Source organism: Aptenodytes forsteri, unplaced genomic scaffold (genome assembly GCF_000699145.1).
Source record: "Aptenodytes forsteri isolate BGI_AS27 unplaced genomic scaffold, ASM69914v1 Scaffold73, whole genome shotgun sequence".
NCBI classification, from domain to species: domain Eukaryota; kingdom Metazoa; phylum Chordata; class Aves; order Sphenisciformes; family Spheniscidae; genus Aptenodytes; species Aptenodytes forsteri.
The window spans coordinates 767,715-795,586 of NW_008796215.1; the positions used below are offsets into that span (position 1 = coordinate 767,715).

At 38.3% G+C, this 27,872-nt stretch overlaps 1 protein-coding gene across 2 annotated transcripts; it reads left to right on the forward strand.

Annotated features, from left to right (window-relative positions):
- Positions 1 to 1,760: 1,760 nt before the first annotated feature.
- Positions 1,761 to 27,776, forward strand: MRPS35 (mitochondrial ribosomal protein S35). 2 transcript variants are annotated; one of them, XM_009288492.2, is made up of 8 exons: positions 1,761 to 1,939; positions 3,896 to 3,939; positions 5,141 to 5,308; positions 5,702 to 5,762; positions 9,042 to 9,181; positions 13,671 to 13,780; positions 15,495 to 15,564; positions 27,275 to 27,776. In XM_009288492.2, the coding sequence occupies exons 1-8, from the start codon at positions 1,786 to 1,788 to the stop codon at positions 27,551 to 27,553; spliced, it is 1,026 nt and encodes a 341-aa protein (XP_009286767.1). In that variant the 5' UTR covers positions 1,761 to 1,785; the 3' UTR covers positions 27,554 to 27,776. The 2 variants fall into 2 exon arrangements, with proteins under 2 accessions (XP_009286767.1, XP_009286768.1); XM_009288493.2 differs by having other exon boundaries at positions 1,761 to 1,924.
- Positions 27,777 to 27,872: the final 96 nt, after the last annotated feature.

Genomic DNA, 27,872 nt, shown 5'->3' on the forward strand with positions numbered 1-27,872 from the left:
CAGGGGGGAGTGAGTGAGTGGCTGTGTGGAGCTCAGTTGTTGGCTGGGGTTAAACCACTACAGTTAACCTAATGTGGAAAATAAGATAAAATTCAGAGTGTCTTCCAAGTAAGAACGTTCTAGTGAGAATATACATCAGGACTTCAGAAAGTCAGTAAGGCTGCCTGAGTCATCGTTTAGTATTTGTAAAATTCACTAAATATATTAAGCATTAAGATTTATTAAACTTTACTTATTAACACCGTTCTCCATTTCGTGTTCATGTGCATGAACTGACTTGCAAGATTTCTGTCATGAGGATATAGATAGGAGCATAGGCGTGCATAAACATAGAGCGTTTCTCTCAATCTTGACAATGACACATCACTGTGAAGGCAACAGGGTGTGTCTGACATATTCTGAAAATGAAGATGCAGGGTTTTTTTTAAATGGAAAAGCAGTTATTATTTATAAGGGATATTTCTGAACATGATATTCAGAGCAATTTTGTATATCCCATGTATATAGCATGAAGAATATATACTTGCTGTCTCCATAGGTGTGTCCAGGCATCTTACTACTAGTAACATTCAATTTTGTATTTCAGGATAGATTCAACCTCTCTGGGCACTCAAGCCCAAATCCTCACTTGGATGCCTAGCTCTCTTTGATCTCTGCACATTTTAGCTTCAGAATTAACTTATTGAGACTTTGAAGATTTATAGAATTCAACTAATTAATCTTAGTTTGGAGCAAGTATCAGACACTGCTATGAAGAATTTCAGCACATCTTGTTTTGACCTTTTTTCCACCTGGTGTTAAGAATGGGATGCATATTCCACAATTCAAAATTTGTAAAATTAACAAAAATCTTATGGGAAGTCTGTAAGTGAAAGGTATATATTGTAATTAGCATTAGCAATTAAGCACTATCCATCATTTGTAAGAGTGCATTCTGACCAACAATTGTGTTGAAATGGATTAAGTCATTGTGAGATGCTATATTGATAATGAAAAGGTAAACTGCATTTCGAGTATGTTGTAATTTGAGACAAATAGATGAAAGCCAGGAACTCTGACTATGGCCCGGGATACAAGTATCTTACTACAACCCCGCTACCAGATCTGCACCTAACAGGTTCCGAGCAGCGGTAAGAAGCCGAAATTCTAAGAAAAGCAGCACTATCTAGTCTAGATTTACACGCATGACAGCACTAACATTTTGTTTCGGTATGACAGGAACCCATTTGCGTTTTGCTGAAGAAATCCAGAGAGCTTCGCTTACAGGGGTCGCTGAAAGAGCCTGTCCCTGTTTTGGGGATACAAAGAGCACGCGGGGACTGAGAAGTTACATTTTTACATGTGAGAGGAAGAAACTGACTTCGGGAAAAAGCCCCCGGCAGAAACCCCTACCCCACCCCTCTGGCCACGGCCACAGCCCCGGCCAGGCCCGGAGGCCGGCTGCGCTCCAAAGGCCCGCCTCGGAGTTACAGACGCTAAGATGGCGGAGGCACGACGCAGGAGCAGGGCACTTTCTGAGCACTATCCCTCGCCACTCCCCACTCCTCCCTCGCCCTCCGGCCCCCTCCCAAGGGCAGTAAGATCACTGCCGGCGCTTTCTCCCGCCCCGGGCGCCTCAGTCGGCTCCGCACCTCCCCTCGACGGCCCCGGCGCTCCCCGCTCCCCTCCCGCTTGGAGGCGGGGAAGCCCGACTATTCGGCTTTCCAACTGTCTTGGCGCTTGGCCCGCGCGGCTTCCGTCCTGCCGGGAGGTTGGGGGGGCGACTGCGCGCGGTAGGTCTCGAAGATGGCGCCCGTCAGTGGGGCGGTGCTGGCCGGTGCGGGTCACTGGGCCGTGCTCTCCCGGTGCTGCGGGAGGGTCGTGGTGGCGCGTCTCTTCGGGGGCGCGGCTTACTCCTCCGTGCCTGCGGTGGACAGCAGGGAAGGCCAGCAGAGGCAAGGTGAGAGCGGTCCGGCCCGCTCTGAGGTGGTGGCCCGGCTCCGGGCTGGGGTGGCCTGGGAGCGGGCGGGGGGCTCAGGCCCGTGTCCCTCCTCCCTTCTCGGCTCCAGGTGGCTCTGAAAAAGAGACTTTGTTTTGCAACTGTTTGCTGGAGAGCTTTTGGTAAAAATAATAATAATAAAAAAAACTTTACGGCGTAGGATACAGATTTTAGCAGTGTAAATACTGTGAAGAGTCTGAAGAAAGAAGTGAGCAAATTGGTGCCTGCTAGACAGATTTTCAGCTCAGGATTACAGTGGTACAGTGGACTTGCAGTGCATTGCTTGGTTTTAGGTATTCCAAATGAGAATCACTGTTTCCTAAGGGATGTGTGCTCATGTTAAACATTTGATGTCCTGCCTGGCCTCAAGCTGAGCTGTTCAGGCTGTTCCGAGTGCAAATGGAACACTTGGTCAGGGTTGTGCCAACATTTTTCCAAAGGCTGGGTGGGCATTTGTCATCTACAGATTCAGGAGCAGGCTAGGTTGCTGAAAGGGCCTTTAAGTGATGTCTGATATTGCAGCCCATGGCAGGAGTAAAAGGTGTCCTGACCCAAAATTGTAGATGTTTGTAACAGAAATAATAAGATTGGTATGAATGAAGCGTGTCTGTTTGTGAAAGCACCGCAAAAATGGCAGATCAGGGGATAAAAGAATGCTGTGTATTAGCTGTTGCAGAGCCCCATATGTATTCTTCAGTTTAAATTTTTATATAGCAAGAAGAGAAAGAACAGAATTAGGTCCATAAAATATGTAGATAAGACAAAAGAACTGTGAAATTCACAAGTTTTTCCGAGGCTTATGTGGGGTAAGGTTGTAAGACGAATGAGGCAAATAGAACCCAAACATCCACTTCTAAGTCCCATTCAGTGTTTTTTTGCTAAATGTACACTGTATTGTAATGTGGCAACAATTAAAAAACAAACAAACCCCAAGCTCAAACAGGACACTTGAAAATAAATGTCATCAGGTTCACCTTCATTTGTCTGACTGTTATAAAGGCCACATTGGTTTGGTGTTGGTTTTTTTTTCGGGGGGAGGGGGGGAGAGTTGAAAGTAATTAAATTAGAGTTTGAGGAGGGAGAGGAAATGAAGACAAGAAAGTGAAGATCTCTGTTTAGATTGAAAATCTAGTGGTATTTGGTATCTTCATGCATCCCAGGACTTTAGCCCTGAAGTCAGTTGGCTAAAAAGTTGAGCCAAATGGTGGCTCGGGACTGCTAAAAGGGAGTAAACTCTTTCTGTTGCATCTTCTCTGGGACTTATCAATAAGCCAGATCAGCATGGTAAAATGGCAGAAAACAAACCCATCAGTTTGTTTCTCATCCCCAGCTCAGGAAGAAAAACAGTTCGATGTGCTAACTGTTTATACAGAGGTTAGATGAGCTTGAGAGTAGCACAGAACGGGGTGTGATGTGCTGTCAGAAGGAAGGGATGGAGCCATGGGATGCTCCTTTTAGTAGTAGTGAACTGTTAGGTTTAGCTGTCTTGTACTGCTGGTGGATAGTGATTTGTGACTTAACAGCTGTGAGGGAAAGAGAAAAGGAAGCACAGTTATGAAGGCAAAAGTGTACTTTCACTCATCTAATTTTTCTTTCCTCCTGCATCAAGCTGGAATAAATGGTGCTAGCAAAATGCATTTAGGCATGTAAACGCTAAATTATTGTTAACATGTTTCTAGGATAGACCCAGATGAAATGGCTTCCAAGCTTTTTTTTTATCTTAAGTTTCAAAAACTAAAGGAGCAATCTGCAGCGTGAGTATGTGATCTTCCCCTTCTTCCATGTAAAGACTGGGAAATACAAGTGTGTATTGTCTTTGTAAAAGGAAAAAAGGCATACAGGATTATGCTGCTTTTTTTTTTTCCCCCACAAAACCATATAATAGTTTGTATTGAAAAATGTTTCTTTTTCTTTCAGTTTCAACAAGGAGAAGAGGCAGGACACCGCCTTTTATAAGATCAGTAAGTACTGAAACTGTTTGCAGTTAACTCAGAGGTGTTTGAAAAAGTTTTCAAAGCTATATGTCTTAACAGGAACCCCTTCTGCGTTCAAAACCTGGTGAAACAATCCACTGTGACTATTCCAGAACCTGCACCTAGCTTCTTTAATCTCCCAGCTATTTTCAGTCTGTGTTGTCATAAAGGCAAAAACTTTAACAATAACAAGCTAACAGTTAGCTTGTATTGACACCATGTGCTGCAGGTCTTAAAAGTTGCATTTAAAATAAAAGCAGACATTTTAATGTTGTTTTCATTAAGAGTTTACAGGATTCGTAGTGGTTGCTTTCTGGCGTAATTAAAAAATCTGATATTGTGCATAAGAGAAATTGTTCTTGCACAGTAGAATTAAAACTGATATCTGAACACCTAATCACTGAGAATTTTCTTACTTATTTCACACATAAATTTCAAAAGTAGTATGTTATGTGTTATGATTTTTAAAGGCAAATAGTAAAGGTGGACCTGGCATGTATTAAATTTTTGTTTAACTTCCAAGAGCAGATTTAATGATACACCAAAGCAGTCAGATCAGCTGACTGCATATGTCCATTTGTCTTTTACCCTTCTAAATTAAAAATTAAGGTTTTGGGGAAAGAAACAGTGACTTGATTTTTTTTTTAAGACCATTTGTCTGAAACCTTGGTCAGTTATTGGAGGATATAAGCTATTTCTGCAATATAGTAATACATAGCTCCTATACTAGAATTTCTATAGCAAGTAATTTCAGAGTTATTAATACCTATTTTTTTTAATACGAACTTGTTCAGACTTTCAGAATTCCAGAATTTTAAAACTCATTTTCTTGCCCCCCACCAAATGCTTAGGCACTTTAGGAAATAGAGTTTGCAATTAAATACTGATTTCATTCCCCTTCCTCCCCCTGCTGATTTATCACAATGCAAGAAGATAGTAAGTTCTTCTTTCTAAACATTTTTGAAATAAAATGCAGTTGAAGATTGGGAAAGGCCTGCTACCCAAGCTTTGAGGGGCTATCTTTTAAAAATTCCTATACAAATGAGTACTAACTTTTGATGTAAAACTGTCTTGAAATTTCTAGCTGTGGGAATTTATTCCTGAAATAACTTGTTGTGTGTGTTGCTCCTGCTTTGTTTCACAAAACAGTGTATCTTCCATCAAACTTTTATAATTTTCAATTTATTAGCATGCACCTCCCAGAACTGAGAGGATGACTGTTGATCAGGACTGGAGCAGTGTTTATCCAACAGCAGCTGCATTTAAACCTGCCTCTGTGCCTCTCCCAATTAGAATGGGTTACCCAGTGAAGAGAGGAGTACCTCCGCCAAAAGAAGGCAACTTAGAACTTATAAAGGTAAGATGCATTCCATTAGTGTGTGATAACTTTTGAAATCATTATTCACTAAGACTGCACTGCTTTGATTGCAATATTTGTATTGGATACTGTTTTCTGTTATTAAATAGGATAATATTCTATTTCATTTCTAAATTAAATGGTAACAAATACAAATGAACCAAATCAGGAGACATTTTTAGGATTATCATGCCTGTGACTTTTCTAATGGGGCTTAACTTAAGTCTTGCACTAAATCAGACTTGAGAAGAGTCTTCTTATCTGAATATTTTATTAAGCATATTGTACTACCTTAACAAATGTTAAAAGTGTAATCGGATTTCAGTAATGCCCCTTTATTTATGAACAAACAAAAAGCTATTATTTTAGTAACTCTTAATATGTCTGTTTCAGATTCCCAATTTTTTACATCTTACTCCTCCTGCAATTAAGAAACACTGTGCAGCTCTTAAAGGTGAGGGTTTTTTTTGTTTTGTCGTTTTTTTTTTTTTCTTTTTTCTGTTTTTAAAAAACATCTCCCGGAGTTTTAAGACGATGCAAAATGTAACTGTGTTTGAAGTAGGTGAGACATGGTCCACCTCTGAAGCTGGTTATTTGTCAGGGTTTGGCTAGTATTGTATGCTTTCTTGTTGCTGCATTGAGTCGTACAGGTAGTAGGCAGATATGTCTTAAGAGGTTTTCAGCACACCAGTAAGACTTTAATTTTACCTTTCCATTAGGCCCTGCTTGTAAATTTATAGTTTAGTGTCTTAAGGAAGATGAGTGATGAATGTGATTCAGTTCTCAGAAGATTATCTGTGATTAAACGAGGGTTTAATCAGCAGCTGTTCTGGCATGCATTTTAAAAAACTGCTATTAATAAATGAAACCCTCTGTAAGAGCAAAGTCTGCTGGGGAGATAAAGGATCTAATGAAGACCAAGAGCGTCTCTGCCAGCCAGCAAGCCAATAAGGAGAACCTAATGAGGAGGTTAGCCCAAAGAGAAGTGGAGGCACAAGGGGACAGCGAGGAGATAGAATCATAGAATCATTTAGGTTGGAAAAGACTCATCGAGTCCAAATGTTAACCGAACACTGCCAAGTCCACCACTAAACCATGTCCCTAAGCACCACGTCTACGTGTCTTTTAAATACCTCCAGGGATGGTGACTCAGCCGCTTCCCTGGGCAGCCTGTTCCAATGCTTGACAACCCTTTCGGTGAAGAAATTTTTCCTAATATCCAATCTGAACCTTCCCTGGTGCAACTTGAAGCCATTTCCTCTCGTCCTGTCGCTTGTTACTCGGGAACAGAGATCGACACCCACTTCATTACAACCTCCTTTCAGGTAGTTGTAGAGAGCGATAAAGTCTCCCCTCAGTCTGTATGATAAGAGGTAAGAGGCCTGTCTTGAGTTGCCTGTATACAAATGCATGCAGCATAGGAAACAGGAGGAATTAGAAGTCTGAGGAGTCACAGAAATGCAGAGAGAAAGCTTACATGACTGAGGTGCAGGCAGGGATGATGCAGAGGAGGAGCTGACCTGTACCCAAAAGAACAGCTCAGATGCAGAGCTTTGCTATGAGATGTGTAGCAAGCTGGTTGAGAGTTTAAGAGTAGGGATCAGAGGAGAAGCTGAGAAGGTTGTGTTGGTGGACATCTGCCGCAGACTACCTGGTGAAGAAGAGGAAGTGGATGAACAGCTGAAAAAAGCCTCACAACTGCAAGCTTTGGTTTTCATGGGGAACTGCAGTCATCAACATCTGCTTGACAGGTGACAGGATGGGATGGAAGCAGTTTAGGAGATTTCTGGAGTGCGTTGCAGATAATTTCGTGATGAAGATATCAGATGCTGGACAAACTGTCTATGGGAAGGTGCTGTGTTGCATGTGCTACTTGCAAGTATGCAAGAACTGGTTGGAGATGTCAAGGTTGCTGGCAGCCTTGGTTGTGAAAAGAAGATTGTGGAGTTTAAGATCTTGAGAGAAGTGAGGATTGCAAGTAGTGTATTGAAGGCAATTTCTCGCTGCAGACGATCGATGAGTTGACTAGGAGGCATGCTCTCTTAGATTTGTTGTTCAGAAACAAGGAAGAACTCGTCAAGTATGTGACGGTTAGGGGCATCCTTGCTAACAGCGTCCATGAAACTGTGGTGTTTAAAATCCTGAGAGAAGTGAGCAAGACAGACAGGGGAACTAGAGCCTGGACTTCAGGAGAGTGATTTTGGTTTATTTAGGAATCTGCTTGGCAGATCTCACAGGGTACTCTCCTGGGGAGCAAAGTGGCCCACGAGAGCTGGTGGATGTTTAAGTTCAGCATCCTTAAAAGAGCAAGAATGGTCCATTCCAGTGTACAGAAAGTTGAGCAAGTATGGCAGAAGGACAGCATGGGTATGCATGGAACTCTTGAGTGACCTGAAATGCAAAAAGGAAGTACACAGAAAGTGGAAGCAGGTAAAGACTACCGGGAGGAACAGGAGATTTTTGCCTGACCATCTTCAAGAATGGCAAGAAAGAAGATGCAGGGAACTGCAGGTCAGCCAGCCTCACCACATTCCCTGGAAGATTATGAGGCAAACCTTCCTGGAAGCCATTTCCAAGCATGTGAAAACATGCTTTATAACAACCTGGATAATGGTAGGGAGCACAACCTCAGCAGGTCTTCAGATAATAATGAATTGGGGGGGAACAAGTGGTACACTGGAGAGCAGAGCTGTCATTCAGAGGGATGTCAACGCACATGAAAAAATCCTCTGCAAGGACCCTCATGAAGTTAAACAAAGGCAACTGCAAAGTCCTGCATCTGGGATGGAATAACCCATGCAGCAGTACAGGTGGGTGGGATGGGGGGGTGGCAAACAGCTAGAAAGAAGCTATGCAGAAAAGGCCATTTGGAGACTGGTGGTTATTTGAAAGTTGAACATGAGTCATCAGTGTGCCCTTGTGGCAAGGAAGGCTAACCGCATACTGGGTTGTATTGATGAGAGTGTAGCCACCACGTTCAGGAAATTAATTCTTGCCCCTTTATTGAGTGTTGCATCCAGTTCTGGGGTCCCCAGTACAAGAAGGACGTGGACCCGTTAGAGGAGGGCCACACAAGTGACCAGAGGGCTGGAATACCTCTCCTGTGAAGAAGGGCTGAGAAAGTTGGGATTGTTCAGCCTGGAGAAGAGAAGGCTCTTAGGGGACCTTATTCACCTTTCAATATATAAAGGGGGCTTATATGAAAGATGAGGAGAGACTTTTCACCAGGGCCTGTAGTGACAGGACAAGGGGCAACGGTTTTAAACTGGAGGAGGCTAGATAATTAGATTGGACATAAGGAAAACATTTTTTTATGATGAGGGTGGTGAGACACTGTAAGAGCTTGCCCAGAGGAGCTGTGGATGCCCCATCATTGGAAGTATTCAGGGTCAGGTTGGATGGGCCTTTGAGCAGCCCAATCTAGTGAAAGATGTCCCTGCCCGTGGCAGGGTGGTTGGACGAGGTGATCTTTGAAGGTCGCTTCCAACCCAAACCATTCTATGACTCTATTTGGCAGTTGTGAGACTACATCTGGAGTATTGTATCCTGTTTTGGGGAACTCAGTACAAAGAAAGATATTGAAATACTGGAGCAAGTCTAACAGAGACCCTGCCGTTATCTAAATGAGTATGGTTTCTATAAATAGTACTTTTAAAAAGGTATATTGCAATAAATTTGGAAAAAAACCCCAACCAACAGGTATTACTTGGATTGTTTTCTCTTTATTATACAGATTTCTGCACTGAATGGCCAAGTGCTTTGGACAGTGATGAGAAATGTGAACGGCATTTTCCTATTGAAATTGAAACAGTAGATTATGTTTCTGCAGGGACATCTATTCGTAATCCCAAAGCAAGAGTGGTGACTTTAAGAGTAAGTAGTATTTTTGGTAAACAGCCTTTGTTTCAAAAATTCAAATGTTTGGCTTTCTTTTAAAAACATGTGCAGGTATGATATGTTGTAAGGAAATGAGAGAAGTGGTTTACTGAATGTCTGAATAAAAAGCAGTGGATTTCCTTAAGTATATTGCAGCATGTTAGAACTGAGGTTGTGAGGTTATGGATATGTAGTTATAAATGAAGACTAAGCTCCGATATAAACAAAATAGTGTACCTTCTGAAGAATCTACTTATAGAAAAGGCAGTAAGTGCCTTTGTACTCAGTGTCTTGCTTAGACTCTCTCATTGCTAATTTATAGACCCTAGAAGTGCACAAGTGTTGAAAACTAGGTCATATGAATGCGGCACTATTAGTAAGTATTGAGTTGGCAGACCTCCAGGTATCAGTGTGTATGCAGTAGGGGCAGCAGCCTTCTGATCATAGGGTCATGCGTTACTTGAGGTTGAAAGGGAGCTCAGGAGTTTTCCAGTCTGACCTCCTGCTCAAAGTAAGGTAGGTATGAGATCAGACGAGGTTACTTGGAACTTTATCCAGTTGGGTCTTGAAAACCTTCAGGGCTGGAGATTGCACAACCTCTATGGTCAACCTGTTCCTGCTTGCCTGTCTTCATGGTAGTGAAGTTAAGATTGTGCTGTGGCTTTTGAACATGCCTTTTGAGATGAGATTTGAGCCTATCTGAAGAGCAGCAGCAGGGATGGGGTCAGTGATAGTTGTGTTCTTACTCTGTCAGTATAGAAGTTAAAATACTGCATGGTACCACATGCTCATAACACCTATACAATATCTAATCATGGCAACTTTGAACAGTAGTAGTTCATTTTGTCTGTAGGAGTCTCCACTTTCCCTTTATGTTGTAAAACCTTTTGGGTTGAAATTTAATTTGGTCTGTGTGCTGGTTTTGGCTGGGGTAGACAGTCTGTCATTGATGTAAATATGCATTTCACACCACTGTTAGCAGTAACTTCACCATCCCCTTGTAGTCATTACATACTAGAGTTTAGCCTTTTGTCTCCTAATTCAGATACGTGGTCAAGAGCAAGTTTTCACAAATTTGTATGCATTAGAAATAAAAGGATATAGAGGGTATCTATGAGAATAGAAGCCTCTGACTTCATGCTGGGTTGTGAATGTGTGCAGGAGGAGGCACACATTGGACCCCCCTTGCTCCCATATTCACTTGTCTCGGATGGAGTAATACTGACATTTGCAGGTCAGTACTGAGCATGGTGTCACAGGTAGGGGGAAGAGCACAGCTGCTCAAACAGCCTTGAATCTCCTCCCAGTAAAAACAGCAGGTGGTGAGTGTATGTAAATTTCCTGCTTTCTAAATCATGTAAAACATTGAGATATAAATGTCTTCTCTTAGATGTGGCTGTTGAGATACAAGCTGTTAGACTAGGGGTCAGCTATGCTGCAGTGGAGAGGATAATTCAAAATGGTACAAAAATAGAACAATTATCCACATGCTTTTTCAGTTACTGGTGTTCTGATCCCAGACTTCATTAATAAATGCTTTCTCTGATTAATCCTCTGACAACAAAATCTGCCTAGGGAGGGGGAAGAGAAGATTTAAAGGTGAAAACAGATGGCACTGGGTCAGATAGCGGTTAAGTTTGTATCAGTGAGAGAGCATTTACTGTGCGTTGTGTTACAGACAATGATAAACTCTCTGGTGGATCTTCATGATAAGATTTCCTTTTTTAAATATTGCTTAAAAGTTAAACCTTTCTAATCTTAATTAAAAAATTATGCCTTTCTTCTACCAGGTATCATACTGGAGATGCTAATTTTTCATCTCTTGTAGCCTAATGCCAGTGTTTCTTGTCACTAAATTTATCCTAGTCTATTCCCAAGTGGAATTGTCCACATTGTGCCAGACAACATAGTACCACAGGATGTAAAATGAGATTTTTCTTTTTTTAAATCAACTGCTGTTCTTTGTGGAGCTCTAACTTTTCTAAAATTCAACATAAAATAGTCTGCAGCATTCCAGCTAACAATTATAAGCTGTCCAATTGCTATCCCATTTTGAAGCAAGTAGCCATTAAATATTTGTCACTTTAAAGTGACTTTGGATTAATAAGAACATCTTTATTGTGATCCTGTAATATAGGAAACAGACCAGATAGCTTTTTAGTTTCTATAGGAAAAGCAAGTCATGTGGAATAAAATCATAGCTCTCTAACAGTAAATTTTGAATGACCACACTGTATGAAGGCAGCATGATACAACTATGATAATGCCATCCTTTTAAGACAGTGCAAAAAGTACAATGAAATTGTTTTGCATTGTTGGTTAAAGCAAGCTAATGCTGGACACCTGGGCTGGAGTATCCCATTAAGTTCAGACAGTCATGGTTATAAAGTGCTTACATGCACTAGCAGTTGTATGCTTGCCAGAGAGTTGTGTCCAAAACCCTTTAGAGTTTGGAGCATTCTTTCTTTCTGTGAGTGTTAGAGAAGGACAGTGTTAAGAAAATGTGTTTTACAAAAAGGTGTTTCTCATCAATTTGGGTGAGCATTGCCAGGCAGCAGTGAGGGTAGGCCGTTCTGTAAGGGAAGGTGATCCGGGGGCAGTAAGGCAGGCAGGGGCAGTGACCTCCCCAAAAAGGGTGCAGCTACTACCTGAGCAAGGTGAGCAGGACAGGCCTGGTAACAGTAACCTTGTCCATCCAACAGCCCAGTAATCACCTGAGAAGTTCATAATGATAAGGCGAGTTTGAGGTCAAAGCGGGAAGAGAAGTCAGTGGATCAGGATCAGGTCTGGTGACAGTAACTAGGATCAGTCAATGGTCTGGTGATTGTCAAGCCAGTCCATAGCGATGCAGTAGGTGAGGTCAAGCCGGGAAGTCAAGGATGTATGTCGGGGTTGGGTCAGTGTGGGCCATGGCTAGGCACAGACATAGCTGCGTTGTGGCTCAGGCAGAGACCAAGGCTGAGTGCCTCAGCTTAGATGCAGCTTCTCAGTAAAGCTGGGGCAGGCCCATCTTCTCATAGCTCGTTTTTTTTTGTCACCACTGATTGAAGGCTATGTGGCTGCACTGTATGGAAGGGCACTGTATGTAAGGAAGCCTTGACCCTTAGAAGGGGTTGCTGTGTGCGTAGGGAGCTTTTTTTTTTCAGCTTGACCATTGCCTTAAAGACTGGATGCACCTAATAGGTCTGCTAGAATTAGACTTGACAAAATGTGAGCTAGGGAGCAAAGCTAGGTGAGCTCCTGCTTACCAATATTACAGGCATGCATAGTAATGAGCATGTAATTCCTTAAAAAGGAGACATTTTTCATATAATCTGTGGAGTAGTGAATATTAGGGGTTTTTTTCAAGATTAGAAGTTCCAGTATTGAAACACTGTTGTCTCCTCCCTTGCCACATTTAGGTTTAGTTCTTCAGTTTTCTATTTTTAGTAGTAGGGTTTTTTCTTTTCAGGTAGTACTTTTTTCCCTGATATTTATTTGAGCTTCTAATTTCTTTTAGTCTTTCAACTTTGTTAGTTTTTCTGATGCAGGTTTCTTGATTTTTGAACAGTTCTTTAGTACAGCAATGACACAGTAGAAAGAACACAGAGGAAAAACAAACAGTGGGCAAACGAGTAAGAGACTGCTATTATGTCTTCATCTTTTTAATATTCCTCAGCAACTCCCACTTAATAGAAACTTATGTTTCCAACACCATATATCTTTAGACTGTTAAGGTTCACAGCCGCCTTATTTGCTATTGTGTAAACAGATAGCTAAAACCAGCTTGCTTTACTTTTCATACTTCTTTATTGCATATAGAAACTAGCTTCAGACTAACTTCGTAGAGGTTTTTTTTAAATAAGTACTAGTTATTTGTTGTATATCTTATGTTTGTGGGTTTTCTGGTATTGAAACAGAAGACAAGCCATTCACACTATTGTTTGATGAATTATGTGAGATCGGACAGTTCTGGTCCATTATATTGTTATCTGTGAGCATCTTTGCATACTTCTATTAATCTCCCAGTAATGACTTTAAGAATACTGATTTGATGTCTCTTGAACTGACATCTTTCCTCCTCTTTTGGATGCTTGTCATAAATATCTTTGATATATCTTGGTATTAAACTTACTGATCTGTATTTGAAAAAAAAAAAATCTTGAAAGATTTATTTTTCCGTATGAAGTACACATGAATATGAAATACAGCTACAAACTAAACTGACAGCTCTTTTTTCCTCTGAAAAAAAGTTTGAGTAGAAATATTCTCCCCCAGCCCCTCTGGTATTTGGATAAAGAAATTTATTGTTTGAATATTCAGATTATACTTGCCTTGTGTTAAGACTTCTGACGTGATACAATCAGAAGAAATTCTGCAAATGCATACTTAATAGCTATCCTTTTAATTCTTGATAAAAGATGTGCCTAACTATCTCAAAATATTTTCAGGGTGCAGAGATTTGATTTATCCAAGTAATTAAAGGTGTTTTCTCTTGTACTTGAAGGTTAAACTTTCTCACCTGAATTTGGATGACCATGCAAAGAAGAAGCTCATTAAACTTGTAGGAGAACGGTACTGTAAGGATACAGATATGCTCACAATTACAATGGACAGGTATGGTTACAAGAAGGAAAAAAATGCCTGTAGCAATGGTCACAGTATAGAAAGGGCTGGGTGTCTTCCAGTAATATCAATTATTGTCTTAGTAAATTATTATATTTTTAAGGCTAAAATATGACTTGAGATAAATAGATAAGATACTCCTGTTATTAACTGTTAAAATTGTAATGGACAAATCACATAAGGTCAAACCTAATATATGTTAAATATTGCTAGTTATTGAAGCTCTGTATTTAGAAGTCTCATTTGTTATTTTAAAGTAGTTGTCATGTTTCCCAAATGGGTTCTGTTAGTTTTAACAATGGTCTGAAGAGTTTCAGACAAGAAAAATGGGGATATCGGTGACCAGACATTTCTCAATGTTTTGGTGTTCTAGATATAAACAAATCACTGTAGTTATTTACAGTTATGTTCAGAAGGCTGCATGGGAGAAATGTGTTCTCTGTGTTCAATTCTGAAGACTGTAAGAGAATACATATGTATTCCTAAATTCACAATACACATTAATTCACAGCTGCTTTCAGTGGTAGGAAAAACATTATTGGTAGTCTTTTCTGTTTGCATGTTTTTATTAGAATTCATTTTCCCCTCTTAAATTTCCTGTCCTTTGGTAGGAAATACTGTTTTATTTCTACATAAAGTAAGTACAAATTGGATAAAATTGTGCATATCTTTTTCGACAAGACTTGGAAATCTGGGTAGTTTACTGGGACCACTTGTGCTACCAACAGTTTTCATTTCCCTGGCAAGACTTATTTTGTGGCTAAAACATCAGTATAGCTGAAAGGAGCTTACCCTCTAAGGCATCTGTGAATGGTCTCATGCTGTGTTCCAGAAGAAACTCTTAATGTGCCTGCTGATATTTCACTTTATTTTTAGTAAATTCTAAGGCCTAAGCTCTGAGCGGTATCCATTTCTTTAATACAGGATTTTCCAGGCTGTTTCACTAGGAAAGAAGTAAGAGTCAAAAGCTTGAGTCCTTTTTAAATTTATTTGCTAGAATAGTCATAGTCCGTAGTCATTCAGATGAGTGTTTTTAGAGTGCCTCAGATGCAGTCTCGCACGATTCAATTTGTTCCGCATCAAAAAGCGGGGGGTGAAGGAGCCTGCAGGAAGAGGTGAGTGTGAGAAAGAGACAGGAGGTTATGGGTGATCAGCATGAGGAAGAGATTAATTTGCAGGACTGTGTCTTATCACAACAAATTTTACTGGTGATCCTGTTTGGACTTACAGCTACATTGACTTAAACTTTTCGTGTTGAATTGTTGGCTAGATCTTCTGTTCTGAACTGTATTTCATGGCCGTTTTCACCAGTCATCCTCCTTCCTTCAGGTCTGGAGGAAAAAAAAAAAAATTAAGATTTTAAGGGAGTTCAGACTAAAGTATGTTTGATTCCACTTTGGCACAGAGGACAAAGAAGTTTTTAATGTTTCCTGAAGTTCTGTAAATTCTTGCATTATGTACATTTTCCTGCTGACCTGCAGATGCCCGTTCTTCCATGTCCTTAATACTTATGCTTTCATGATGTTGTTCTTGATTGTGTGTAATTCAGAAACGCATGTGAATCAAACACACATTTCCCTAAGATTCCCTACATTACAAGTAATGGTAAGTTACCATTACATCGATGGTAAGCTTAACATTTTATTCAAAAGGATATTACAGTGGCTTGATTTCAAAAAGACTAGCTTTGTTTATGAATTTTCAGGTGTCCACTAAGAAGACAGAACTACGATTATGGCATACACCTCCTCACAGTTTTGTACCATGAATCTTGGGTAAGCAATTGTGAATAACTCACACTCTCTTGTAACTTACAAGAAGTTCCACGACTGCTTAACGTTTTATTCAAAAGGATATTACAGTGGCTTGATTTCAAAAAGACTAGCTTTGTTTATGAATTTTCAGGTGTCCACTAAGAAGACAGAACTACGATTATGGCATACACCTCCTCACAGTTTTGTACCATGAATCTTGGGTAAGCAATTGTGAATAACTCACACTCTCTTGTAACTTACAAGAAGTTCCACGACTGTGTGCAGCTTAAAGTAAATTATCTTGGAATCTTTTCCTCTTCCACCTCACTTTTCTTCAAATTCAGCCAAGATAAGTTGCTTATGTTTGAGTCTTATTCCCCAGTCAACTTAAGAGTGCATTTCTTTAAGTTCACAAGTGCTATTCTGTTGTTTGTATACATAGTTTGCCCCTTTTCAGAAGTTCTCTAGTTTTTGACCTTAATAAGAGATTCTTTCCCAATACTTTTTCTCACAACAATGAGCCTAAAACTGACCCTGAGCCTAGCAGAAAACACCTTAATTCTCAGGATTCCTAAACGTACCTTTAGTTTGGTAGCATGCTGGCATGCTGGGCTGCCTAGGCACAGTATTCAAATATGAACTGAGAGCATCCAGAGAAATGGTGTACTCTGTGATTATCACCTATTATCGATGCATTTTTAACAGTGACCATGTTTAAAGATGAAAACAAGTCTATTCCAAAAAAGCAGAGGGGCGTGTTACTGGCTTTAAAGCTATGAAAACTAACATACAACACAGTATCTACGTTTTGCCTGATTCCAAACTCTTACCTGTTACTTAGAAATTGTCTTTTCTTGGGCTCTTCCTGGGCTGCGGTAAACCATGGCTGTAATTTGGAAGTACTCTGCTTCTTAAATGCTCTCTCACAAATCTTTCCTCAAGCTGGAAGGAGTGAGGACTTAGGCTGCTTTTCTGAGCTCCCTTTTGCTCAGAAAAGGGACATCCTCCCCACCTTCTGTTAGTTTTAGGATTTCATTGCATCAGAGTTAGTGTCCTGAAAAATATATAAAATTATTGTAACTCTTTAGATAAATATTTCTACCAAAGCAAGTGTAATGTAAACTTTTCTATAATCATTCAGGATATGGCGTATTTGGAATTTTTCCCAGTAGTTTGTTTTGTTAAATGGTTATACATGTGAAATACCCAGTGTAAATGTATTAAAGATACTATTCCAATTTATTGATAATTGACTACAATTCTTAAATAGTCCTCTAAATATAAGAAGATCTCTTTAGACCTCAGATCTTTCTTTGACAGTGAATTCTTCAGACTTGTCTCCCCTATTTTTGTGGTTAATCGTGTTGGTTATAAGTATCGCCTTCAACAATTACAGCCATTTTTTACAGAAAACAAGTTAGCAGTCTGAAATGAAATTATTGTTGAAAACCCATAGTTATTTTTGGATAACTTAACTTTGTTTAAATGTAATATGTTATTAGTCACATTGCTTGAGACAGACAGTGAAAGCCTTCATCATCAGTATATTTCCACAGATGTACTCTTTTAAATAAGTTGTAGATGAGTAGCTACCAAAATTCACGTTTATTGTTTTCAATTGTTCTATAGTATTTACATTAAATCTCTATATTTAGCACTTTTATGAATTTCAGTGTTCTTGATTTTGATCGTTGCAGAGATGACATAAAAAACATGATAAGGAGGATGAGCTATATTTCCCTTTCACTGGAAGTTGCCTTGAAGGATATTTTTTGTGATTGTAGAGTGCATCAAATTAAATTCATCTTATACTAATATCTTAAAAGATACATTTACTTTAGATTTCAAGTGCTTTGTACACATGGATATTTTTCTCCCCAACAGCATTACATTGCATTACAAATCTTAAATTAATGACAGATCAGTTTCCAGTATTAAGCAATGACGAGAGCTAGACACTACTCCATTAATTCCAGACGAACATTACATCTGTCCTTTGCTCTAGCATTACTTAGTGATGGAAGACAGGGCTATACGATACTGCTATGTGAGTGTTCAGTGCGTATTGAATATGCACAAGTCTCTTGCCCTTTTACTACCTTTCAACTTCCATGTTAATATTTGATGAGTTTGTCAATAAGTTGTAATTGTCTTTGATTTCCATGAAAAATTAATGGTCTCCTGAGACATGTTTTTTTATTTTGTGTGACATGTTTTGTTTTGTGTTTTGTTTCCCATGATCAGTGGTAATGCCTTTTAATAACTTGCTGAAAGATATTTTGGACACATTTTGTAAACCATAAGCAAACAATGTGTGGTTTATTTTAATTTGTACTAACTTTAATATTGGAGGGGGATGGACGGGAACTGGCCTTCCATGTAGACAGTAACATCAATCCTGTTTACAGAACTAATTGCAAGATTTGATGACTTTCCCAGCAGAGTAGTGCCACACTGTTTTCATGCATGTGCGTGATGGAATTCAATAAAAAGATGAGGGCAGTGTTCCATTCTTGCTAAGTGAAGGGAAAGCTGGCTGCATGTAAATTTTGCCCTCAATCCTGAAAACTTTGCCTACTATCTCTCTAAACATGGCATAACTCTATAATTTATGTTAATAACTGGATTACTGAATTTTGTGAACCAGCAAGCATGTGAATATATATAAAAGGAAAAATTGTGTGCAGATATACACCGGGAAATGTAATTTCAAACGTAATTATATTTTAATTGCCAGTGATGCATAATTCTTTTATTACAGTTACGAATTAGAGCATCCAAGTAGTTTAGGAATCTGAAACCTTTTTAAAAGAATGACTGTTCTTTGTGGTTTTGTTGGGTATGTAGTGAACTATGTGCTATGAAGCTCCGTTGTGAAGAGATGCATTTCCAGCAGAAGGTTATTCTTAAAGTAATGGGTATGAAGAGTTTAATTCTGGTTCGTCTGTCTATGCATGCTTAGAAGACAAAATTTACCACTGTGTCAACAGTAGCCTCTGTATTACAAATTTTCTTGTATACTTTTCCAGTCTTGGCTTCAATAAAAACCCAGGGCATCCACTGCTCACTAATTCTATTGCAATTAGAGGGCTCAGGTGGAATTAGTTTGCAAGAATCCTTGTTGTAATGGAGTTACAGTTGAAATATGCAACAAGTGTGTGCAGACAAAATAGAAAGGAAAGAGGGAGGATTACCAACAGTTGATACAGGTATTGCTCTACCTCAAGGCTCTGAATATGTTGTTAAGAATGGATTTCTTTCTTGGATTGCGATGTGGGGAAGAGGGTTTGTTTGCATTTAAATAAATGAATAAAAGTTTATCCAAATCAAATTTGGCAAACTGGTTTCTGAGAGGTACCACAGCCAAAGCGAAGGAAGCATGTTGATAGGTTAATGCACTGACTAGCATTTTTGTCTCTAACCTGCTAGCAATCAATGGATGATGCAGGAAGGCACACTAGCCAAATTGTGAAAGGCTTTGAAGATATGTTGGAGGATTGAACCTGGTATAGAGAAGCTTTCAGAGAAGTTCAGGTGTTTTTTATAACCATGTGTGTAAGAGCTCCCTTTTTTGAATGCATGGGGAAATAAGAAAAAGGAAGGAATTGAAAGGAAGGAACAACTTTACTTTTCTAATTTTTTTTTTTTTGTAGAAGGAATAAATGAATGTCTGTTTTGTTTTGGTTTTGTGAGTGTTAGAGGAAGCGTAGTTTCTACACTGTGGGAGGGGGGGACAGGGGAAAAGAATTGTCAGACTGTTGATAGATGGTCAGAGTAAAGAGTTAAGATGAAGAAGCTGACAAAGGTGGCAGGAGTTCAAAAAGCTACATTCATGACTTGGGAATGGAGAGTGTAGGGGAAGCTATTTGATTATTTGTAGGAGAAGGGATACTACTGGATAGCCTTTTGGGCTACATAACCACTGCAAATTGGTAGTTAAAAGTAGTATTGCATTTGAAACTGTACTGTCTTTCCTGTCTTCTCATGTTCACTCAGAAATGCCATCAATGGAGACTTGACCATGCAAAATCCTGCAAAAGCTGAGGGCGCTCAGGACCTTTCAGGGTTGTGTTAGAATTTAGCAAAACACAGTGCAGTGTTACCAGTTGGTATTTGATCTGTATTTAAACAAATAAACCCCCTTTATTTTGAAGAAAGAAATGCGACGGTTTTCTTTCATTCTCTAGAATGCATTCCTGTACTGGATAATGCTACCCTTGCTTTTGGCAAAGGGAATCTATAGTGCTTGTTATTTTGTGGCAGGAAAAAAAAAATCTTGTTTGTTTATTTTAATAGAGGAAGTGAAGGAAGAGAGGAGGAAAAACATTAATTCATCCTCTGGTTCTTGATCCATCCTCTGTTATCACAGGTTCAAATGAAATACACTGTAAAGCAGAACAACTATGGGAAGCTGTTCAGAATATTGGCAGCATATTGGTGGGTAGTACTTGCTTGGTAAGACAGCATGCTGTTTCTTGAGATGGATCTGAATAGTGGGAGTGGTATTAATTAGGGGTCTACATATTGTGTTCTTGGTTCAACCTATTTGAATTACAGGTTGGCTAATGAGGCTGCCTAAATCTAATGGAGAGCTCAATTTAGTTTTAGTATTTGTTACTTAGAGATGCATAAGAAGCAAGAAGTGTACCTTAAGATACCAGGCTGATGCATTTGGCACCTTATTTTTGATAAATGCAGATAGGTATCAGGCCCATGAGTTCAGTTAAGTTTTAAAATCAGAATGTTTTAAAGATAAGAATGTTCATTTATTTTCTTATTTTAAAATATTTGGAGATCTTTTGCTTCCCGTTTAATAGTTTTCAGGTTATTAATCAAATATTTGTGTCTTTTTAGCTTTTAGAATGTATTCAGTAGATATCTGACTTGCACCATCTGGTAAGAATTGAACTTACCTTCTTTGGACTTTTTCTGTGATTCCTTTCAAATTATCCCCCAGGATTGTGCCTGGATTGAATTGATCAATGAAAGGGTGAGATATATTAGGTAGATTGTTAAACAGCAGCTCAGTCAGTTGTATTTCTGCTACCTTTAGACGATGGTACTTCTTGAATGCTATAACATCTCTCTAAACCTGAATGTATTTTTATGGTACTAAGTGGTTTTTAAAGAATAAGTGTTTGCTGCCCTCAAGTGGTTAAAAAGATCATAAACTTACTTCTTCACATTCAGCTCAGATTAATAGTTTCTCACTAAAAAGTAAAGTTCTGTTATGAGTTGAAAGCAGGAAGGAGAAACAAGTGGAGCAGGAAGTTAATTTTCCAGTAAGGAAAAACATTCATAGTCATTACAAAGGGGAGGAATCTGAAAAAGATAGGGTGAGGGGGAAATAACTTAGAGTTGTTTTAGACCAGTCAAGACTACAAAAAGGTGCAGCAATTTTCCTTGTTTCAGTTCCACATGATTTTCAACATACACAAATACAAGATGATGGAGAGTGGAGGATATCATTCTGCATTACACAGCTGAGATCTCGAAAGATTAGTGTAAAGTTGCCCTTGCATTTTCTATTCTCCAGTGTATTTCTTAAAGGTCAAATCTGGCATACTAAGAATAACAGAGTAATGCTGTACATACTTCTGAACTCTGTCTTGCTTCTTCTAGTAGTATAGTTACGGGAGTCTGATAAAAAAGATTCAAGACTTGAACAGTAAGGAAGAAGGAATATAGAAGTAGGGATAAGTGGAAAGTGGCTACTGAATGTGTACAGTAATAGTCAAAGGGTCTTCTGGGTGCATCTCTCTGCATTGTGCTTGCATTGTAAATGTTAATAGTACTTGAAATGAAAGGACGGAAGTTGAAGCAGAAAGGTGAGGGAAGGAAAAGAACTGAAGAATGGACAGAGTGACACTAGAGGCTTAACTAAAATTTATCTATGAACCTCAAAGCTGTGTAGTTCGAATGAATTTGAGGAAAGTGTCCCACATTGCTTTTGCATTCCTTTTTAAGCAGAGCATTCAACTGCAAGGCACTGGTGGGGTGGGGAGTCTGCGTATGCATGCAGCCGAATGGATATTTTTACATAACCATTGGTGATAATCCTAAAATCCATTGTATAGCTTTTCTGTAGACTTCAGTTAGCACTTAAATTGTGTTGTCTTTTTTTTCATCTGCAGTCATTTTAAGCCATTACAAGTTAAGTGTAATTTTTATCACTTCAGGTTGTGCCAGTAGAACTTAGTAACAGTAGGATTTTGCAGTTTTCATAGTAGGAGTTTACCTTCTAATTCAGCCTAAAATATGTGAAAGGATATGAGTCCACTTTTGAAACTTAAGAAGGTCTCTGGCTAGTTAGGTTTCAAAAGTATACTTTAACTTCATGTTCTGAACACTCAGGATGTTATGACACATGGGTTGTAGGATTAAAATGGGAGGTGGAGGGAGACACACTTAAGTCTTGCTGAAACTCTCCCTGGGCAGAAGAAAATTCAAGATTGAACGAACTGAAAGGAGGGCCATAGCCTAGTGATTAGAGCATGCACCTGGGAGAGACAGATTTAGACCTCTGGGCACCATTTAGTATAACTGAAGACTGCTTAGTGTAAATCTCCTGACTTTGAGATCTTAGAATAATGAAGTATCATATAATTGTGCCCTTCCTACAACAGTGTTCTTTCTCAGTATGTCATTATATATGGTTTAAGTAACTCAAACTGAGGCTGAGTTGGTGGTCTCTAAATGTTGTAATATATACTTTGTTTTGAAGTACGTATTACATTTCATTGTGCACTCACCAGTGCTCAAAATCTAACCATTTTGAGATCTTAGAATAATGAAGTGTCATATAATTGTGCCCTTCCTACAACAGTGTTCTTTCTCAGTATGTCATTATATATGGTTTAAGTAACTCAAACTGAGGCTGAGTTGGTGGTCTCTAAATGTTGTAATATATACTTTGTTTTGAAGTACGTATTACATTTCATTGTGCACTCACCAGTGCTCAAAATCTAACCACTTGAAAGAGTCTTCATCATTAATGTGAATCAGAAAAGAGCAAGCTAAGTGGCATAGTAGATGTTAAATTTAATAAACTTTCTCTGAAGATCTGAATTCAAACATTTAAAATCAAAGGAAAGAGGTTTGCTGACAGGAAATGTGTATTGCAGTGAAAGAAGGTTAAACTTTTTTTGTACCTCTTGCTTGGAACCACAAAGGATGAACATTCAGGCAAAAGGCTGAATTAAAAATTGTTTTTGTACTGTTTCAGACTGAGGAGGCTTTTTGCAATTACCTTGTGTTTAAGCCTGATGTTTCTAGTTCCTGGAGAAACAAGGCTCCTTTTTAAAGCATAAATATAATTTTTACAGCTGTTCGATTTTCAGTCTAAATGTTGGAGTGAAGTGTTATGGGGCATAGATATGAACAGAAAATCATCAAAGATTTGGACCCTTAATATCACTGATCTTTCTTGATGAGATCAGAATCTTATCTGATCAGCATTTGGAAAACAAACTGAGTTAGATAAATACCTTTCAAATGACCCTTTCAGAAGTTTGGATTTTCCAGAAAATACATGCAGCCACTTCAGCCCAGAGAAATTAGGTGTTGTCCTCATTTTTGAAAGAGGCTATCTAGATGATGGTGACTGCTGAGGACTCTTAAGTTAGTGACAGAACCAGAAATTAAACCTGTGAGTATCATTAAGTATGAGAAGCATCTCTTACATTCAATATTATTTTTTGAGGCAAAGTTCTGTTCTTTCTTCTCTGCTTGTTCTTTTCTGTTTTACATTTGTACCTTGCTGGAATGCTTAGTCCTCACAGTCTTTCTCCTGATTTTCCTTGACGCTCTAGAGGTCTTATCTGCCCTGTGCCATTGCTGTGTCCTAGAAAATAATGTTCTGCTCATTCAGAAGAATGTATTTTAACCTATGCTGCATCACCAAGCAATTAAAATTTTTTTGTATCCAATCTCATCACATACAGCTTTGCCTATTTACAAATTTATGTTGATATTTCTTTTTAAGTTGCTACCTAAATAATAGAGTTCAAATATGTAGTATATCCAAAGAGATAAGTACATAATTGTTTTGGCAACTCCTCTTTCAACTTCTCTTTGGCTTGAGGATACCCAGTAATTTGGAAAAATGCTAGCATAGCTGTCATTTATTACCTGAAAATCTGTGATTATTGTACCACATAGAGTATCTTTTATTTCAATGCAGTACTAAGAAATAGGTCTATTTATTCCAGGCTATAGAGTTTGAAAATTGATTTGCAACTAAAAGAACTTTCCTTCCACTCAAAAAAGCCAAAAAAATTCCCACTGAAATATTTGGTCTTTGCATTTGGTCTTTGCTAAACAGCATTAAATTTTTAACTGTTCAAACCATTGACAAGAAAATTTACTAACATGAGTCATGTTTTTAATTGCCTCGAAGATTTCTGTGTGCCACTTACAAATTTTAGTTAAAATGTCTTCCCCAAAGAAAACATCAGAGAACTGACAATTCTAATCCTGGCTTTGACAACGAAATTATGAAAGTTAAACTGGCAAAAAACCCAAGAAAAATGATGGTGAAATGCTTTCCTTTTTTCTGTACTTAGGGGTACAATATATATTGAAGCTTTTTGTTAATGACTTTTATGTAAAAAGCAATTTCACTGGCCAGAGTACTATTTTAGTATTTATACTGTGTCAGCACTTCAGATTAAGCACTGTAAAGGCTTGTAAACCTCCCAAAATACTGACTTAAACTGTCACATAAAAGATTTGCTTAGAAACAAATCCTTTTTCAGTTTATAGCATAAAAAAAATAATTCTATATATTTGCATTGGCAGGTGTAAAAAAAAAAAAAAATTGGAAGTTTTGGTAAGAGAAACAGTTGAAACTATCAACTGAGTGCATCTTCAGCCAGGCTGGTTAATACTTACTGAGATTCTGTCTTATGTGTGATAGAATGAAGCAATCATTTTTAGTGAATTCATTGAAGAAACATACATTCTTTTTTTTTAACCTCATTCACTAAGTGGGGATTCTAGAAAAATGTTACACAATGCCACACTTGTATTCCGGTTTTCACAGTCTTATTCTCATTTGTAAGACTCTTCCTGCAGTGTTTACTAACATTTTAAATTTGCAGGGGACAAAAATAATAAAATAACAAAACTCTGAGTGATGAAGACCTGACTTTTGAAGTTTCTTTCATTGTCTCATTAGTTTTCTTCATAACACTTTGAACTGAGGCTACAGTACTTGTAACATTTCCACTATTCAGAGGCCATGGGTGCTTGTTTACCTAGGGTGCTTTTTAAAATGAAAATATAATTCCAGATTCACTTTTTCTCTTGCAATAAATCTGGCTGGAAAGGTATTTAAGTTTCACTCAATACAGTCAGTTTGCAAAAATCTGGTTTCTGTTTAGTTTCCTGTTTGTGATGTATGTCTGGACCTGTGTACAGTAGGATAACTTTTCATTTTGAGGCACGGCCACCAACATTGCAGCGATGGATACTGGCTTCTTGTAGCAGGGCTGAGGAATGGATTTTGAAATCTCCCCCTACTGTCAAATCCTTTCCTGCCTCCCTCCCCCACAGAAGTCAGATTTTATTTTAAAATCCATTTTGACACACCATTCAGCTGGGAAGGATTGCAAGAAAGAAATACTTAACAGCTTCTTTGGCCTCCTTTAAAATCTCCTTACCCTGTATAGCTCGAAAGAGATAGGGGAATCTTAATCTGTTTATCAGCGTGCATCTCCAAAATCCTGTAAGTTAATGTGTGCAGAGAATGATTTTCCTGAAGAGATAAATGTAATAACTGTAATTAGTTCTTGTTGTCTCTGCTATAACTTAAAGGTGTTCAAAAGCCTCACAGTGATCTTTTGTTTGAACTTCAAACATGGGTTTGGTCCAGGGAATGACCGGGGCGATACCCATATTCCCTTACTCTTGAGAAACCTTATCCCTGTGAGAGAAGCTTTTGCTTTGAAATTCTCTTGGGAGTTTAGGAAAAAAATGTCTTGGATAGCCATTATGCAGATAAACAAGGGATATTTAAAACAGGATGATGTCGTTAATTTAAAACTATGTAAATCTCCACATTGAATTGCAATATTTTCAGACATCCAAGGAATACTTTACTATACTCACTCGTTCCGCTACTGTTCTAGCAGTACAGTCTACAGTACGTCCTTTTTTTTTTTTCCCCTCTAGAAATTGAATGAGGTTCTTTTACTTCTGTGTTGTATTGTGTCCAGGTTTTAATGTCAGTCATAGGAGCCTTTTAGCAGTGTTAATCACTGTTTCTGACTAAACATTTGGACTCGGAGATTTAAAAGACAAGAGATTCCATTTACCAGGTGCAGGATGCAGCATTTGTTAAAGTATTTTTAAATTCAGATAGACAGACCCAAGCACACAGGATTGTAGGGGGGAAAAAAAATTTTGGGTCTTAATTAAAGGTTATTAAATATTATCGTTTGACTGCAGCAACCTTGTGGACTAGTGGACAGAATACTGTAAAATAATAAAATTAAAAACCAACAACACCCAAAAAAAAAGAAGCCAAACCAAACAAAAAAACCCCCAACCCTCCTGTGATTGCTAGGTTTATTTGGATTCTGCATAGCATAGCTAAAAATTTACTGAAGACCCCTTTCTGGCAAGGGATTTAAAAAAAAAATGATGTAAATGCTTTACTGGAATGTTTCTTTGAACTTTTAAACTTTTAGAAATATAAGTTTTATTACAATTGCAAGAAAAACATGACCACCAAAAAGAAACCAAAAATAATTGAAATTGTGATTCTTATATAGTTGAAATAATATAAGGATGCTATGTATTGCTTACATCAGTAAAGTACTAAATAATTGTAAATATACAAATAAATATACAATCTACAATATATAAAAATACAAATATATCTACAAAACATATATATTTACAAAAGTACAATAAAATTAAATATACAAAAATAGCAGGTTATAACATTTGAAATATCCCTTAAATAGTCTGTGAAGCTAGAGGAAGGCCTGCTGAATCAGAGAAAAACTAAAGTACAAAATTTACAAAGAACAACTGCACAAGCCAAGTATTTACAGGCACTGGGATGATGTCTTCTGTCTGTGTTCAACTTTTGATCCTGTCTAATCTTGCAACACCAGTTGGGTAAAAATTAGCACCTTGTAGATAGAGATTCTTTTGAGGAGCAATTTGTTTTGCAGGAAGAGGAAATGGATTAATTGGTGGTGCTTTTCCTTATGAGTCACAATTAAAACATTTCCCAAATGGTGAAGGATTGCTGTCTCTCATCATAGGTTACTGGGTATGAGCTGTCTCACTTCGCGTCTTATAGCCAATGTAAACATACCAAAATCATATGCTAGGGACATAATAGCTAGGTGACTACTTCCAAAGCTTGAGCATTTAGGGTTATTTAAAATTATTACTTTTGCAAGGTTTTTTGTTATTCATTTTGTAGAGTCCATAAGCTTTTCTTCTCATTCTGACTCGTCTAGTTATATCTGCCAGATACATAAAGAACTTGATAAGTGGGAGGAAAGAAACTCATTCTGCACAGAATGTATGGCATACAGGCACCTTTTGAACTCTGTTTGAGGCTTGAGTTAGAAGCCTTGGACTTTAGAGGAGGGGAAATATCTTTCACAATAAAATTTTTAAAGCGAATTGGTATGGGGGAGAAGTTTCTTCAAATTATTGTAGCTTTGTTTCAGTCTTGAGTAGTTTTTAAATGGTGTATATTTTCTTTCAGAAAACTGAGATGTGGGAGAGTGAGAAGACTGAGGAAGACATGGAAGAGTATATCTGGGAAAATAGCTGCTCTCAGAAAAATGCCTTGGATACACTACTTCGAATAAAAGCCTCGGAGAATGTCAGTAATGTAACTAAGGAAGAGCTTCTTGCATCTGAAGTGGTTAAGAATTACAGAAACTCTGTAATTGCACTTAAAAATGAAGGTGAAACAGAAGGTAACATGTCTCAGTATAAGGAATCAGTGAAGAAACTATTGAATATACAAGCACTACCGTGAGAGCAGACTCTGCAGGTACATCTGATTATTATGGAAATATTAAAATACTATGTGAATACTTCTATATGAGATGATATATAATTATTCAGAACCTTAACCAAAAATATGAAGCTTGATGATGAGTTAATAGTAATGAGATTTTTCTTTACTGCTGGATTTTCTTGTAAACATAATTTTCCTGTCCATGAATCTTACTCTTTGAATAAAGTATGTTTTGAGTCATATTGGTTCTATTCTGTGCTTTCTTAGCTTGGGAGATCCTGGTTCAGTTCTCTGCTTAATCACATTCTGACTTCTCACACAACTTCTTTTGGCATAT

Excerpts from the sequence above, each read along its gene's own strand:
- MRPS35 (XM_009288492.2), top strand. The coding sequence starts at position 1,786 with ATGGCGCCCGTCAGTGGGGCGGTGCTGGCCGGTGCGGGTCACTGGGCC. Across the intron at positions 5,309-5,701 it reads GCAACTTAGAACTTATAAAG|ATTCCCAATTTTTTACATCT; the intron begins GTAAGATGCATT and ends TGTCTGTTTCAG. Across the intron at positions 5,763-9,041 it reads ACACTGTGCAGCTCTTAAAG|ATTTCTGCACTGAATGGCCA; the intron begins GTGAGGGTTTTT and ends TTTATTATACAG.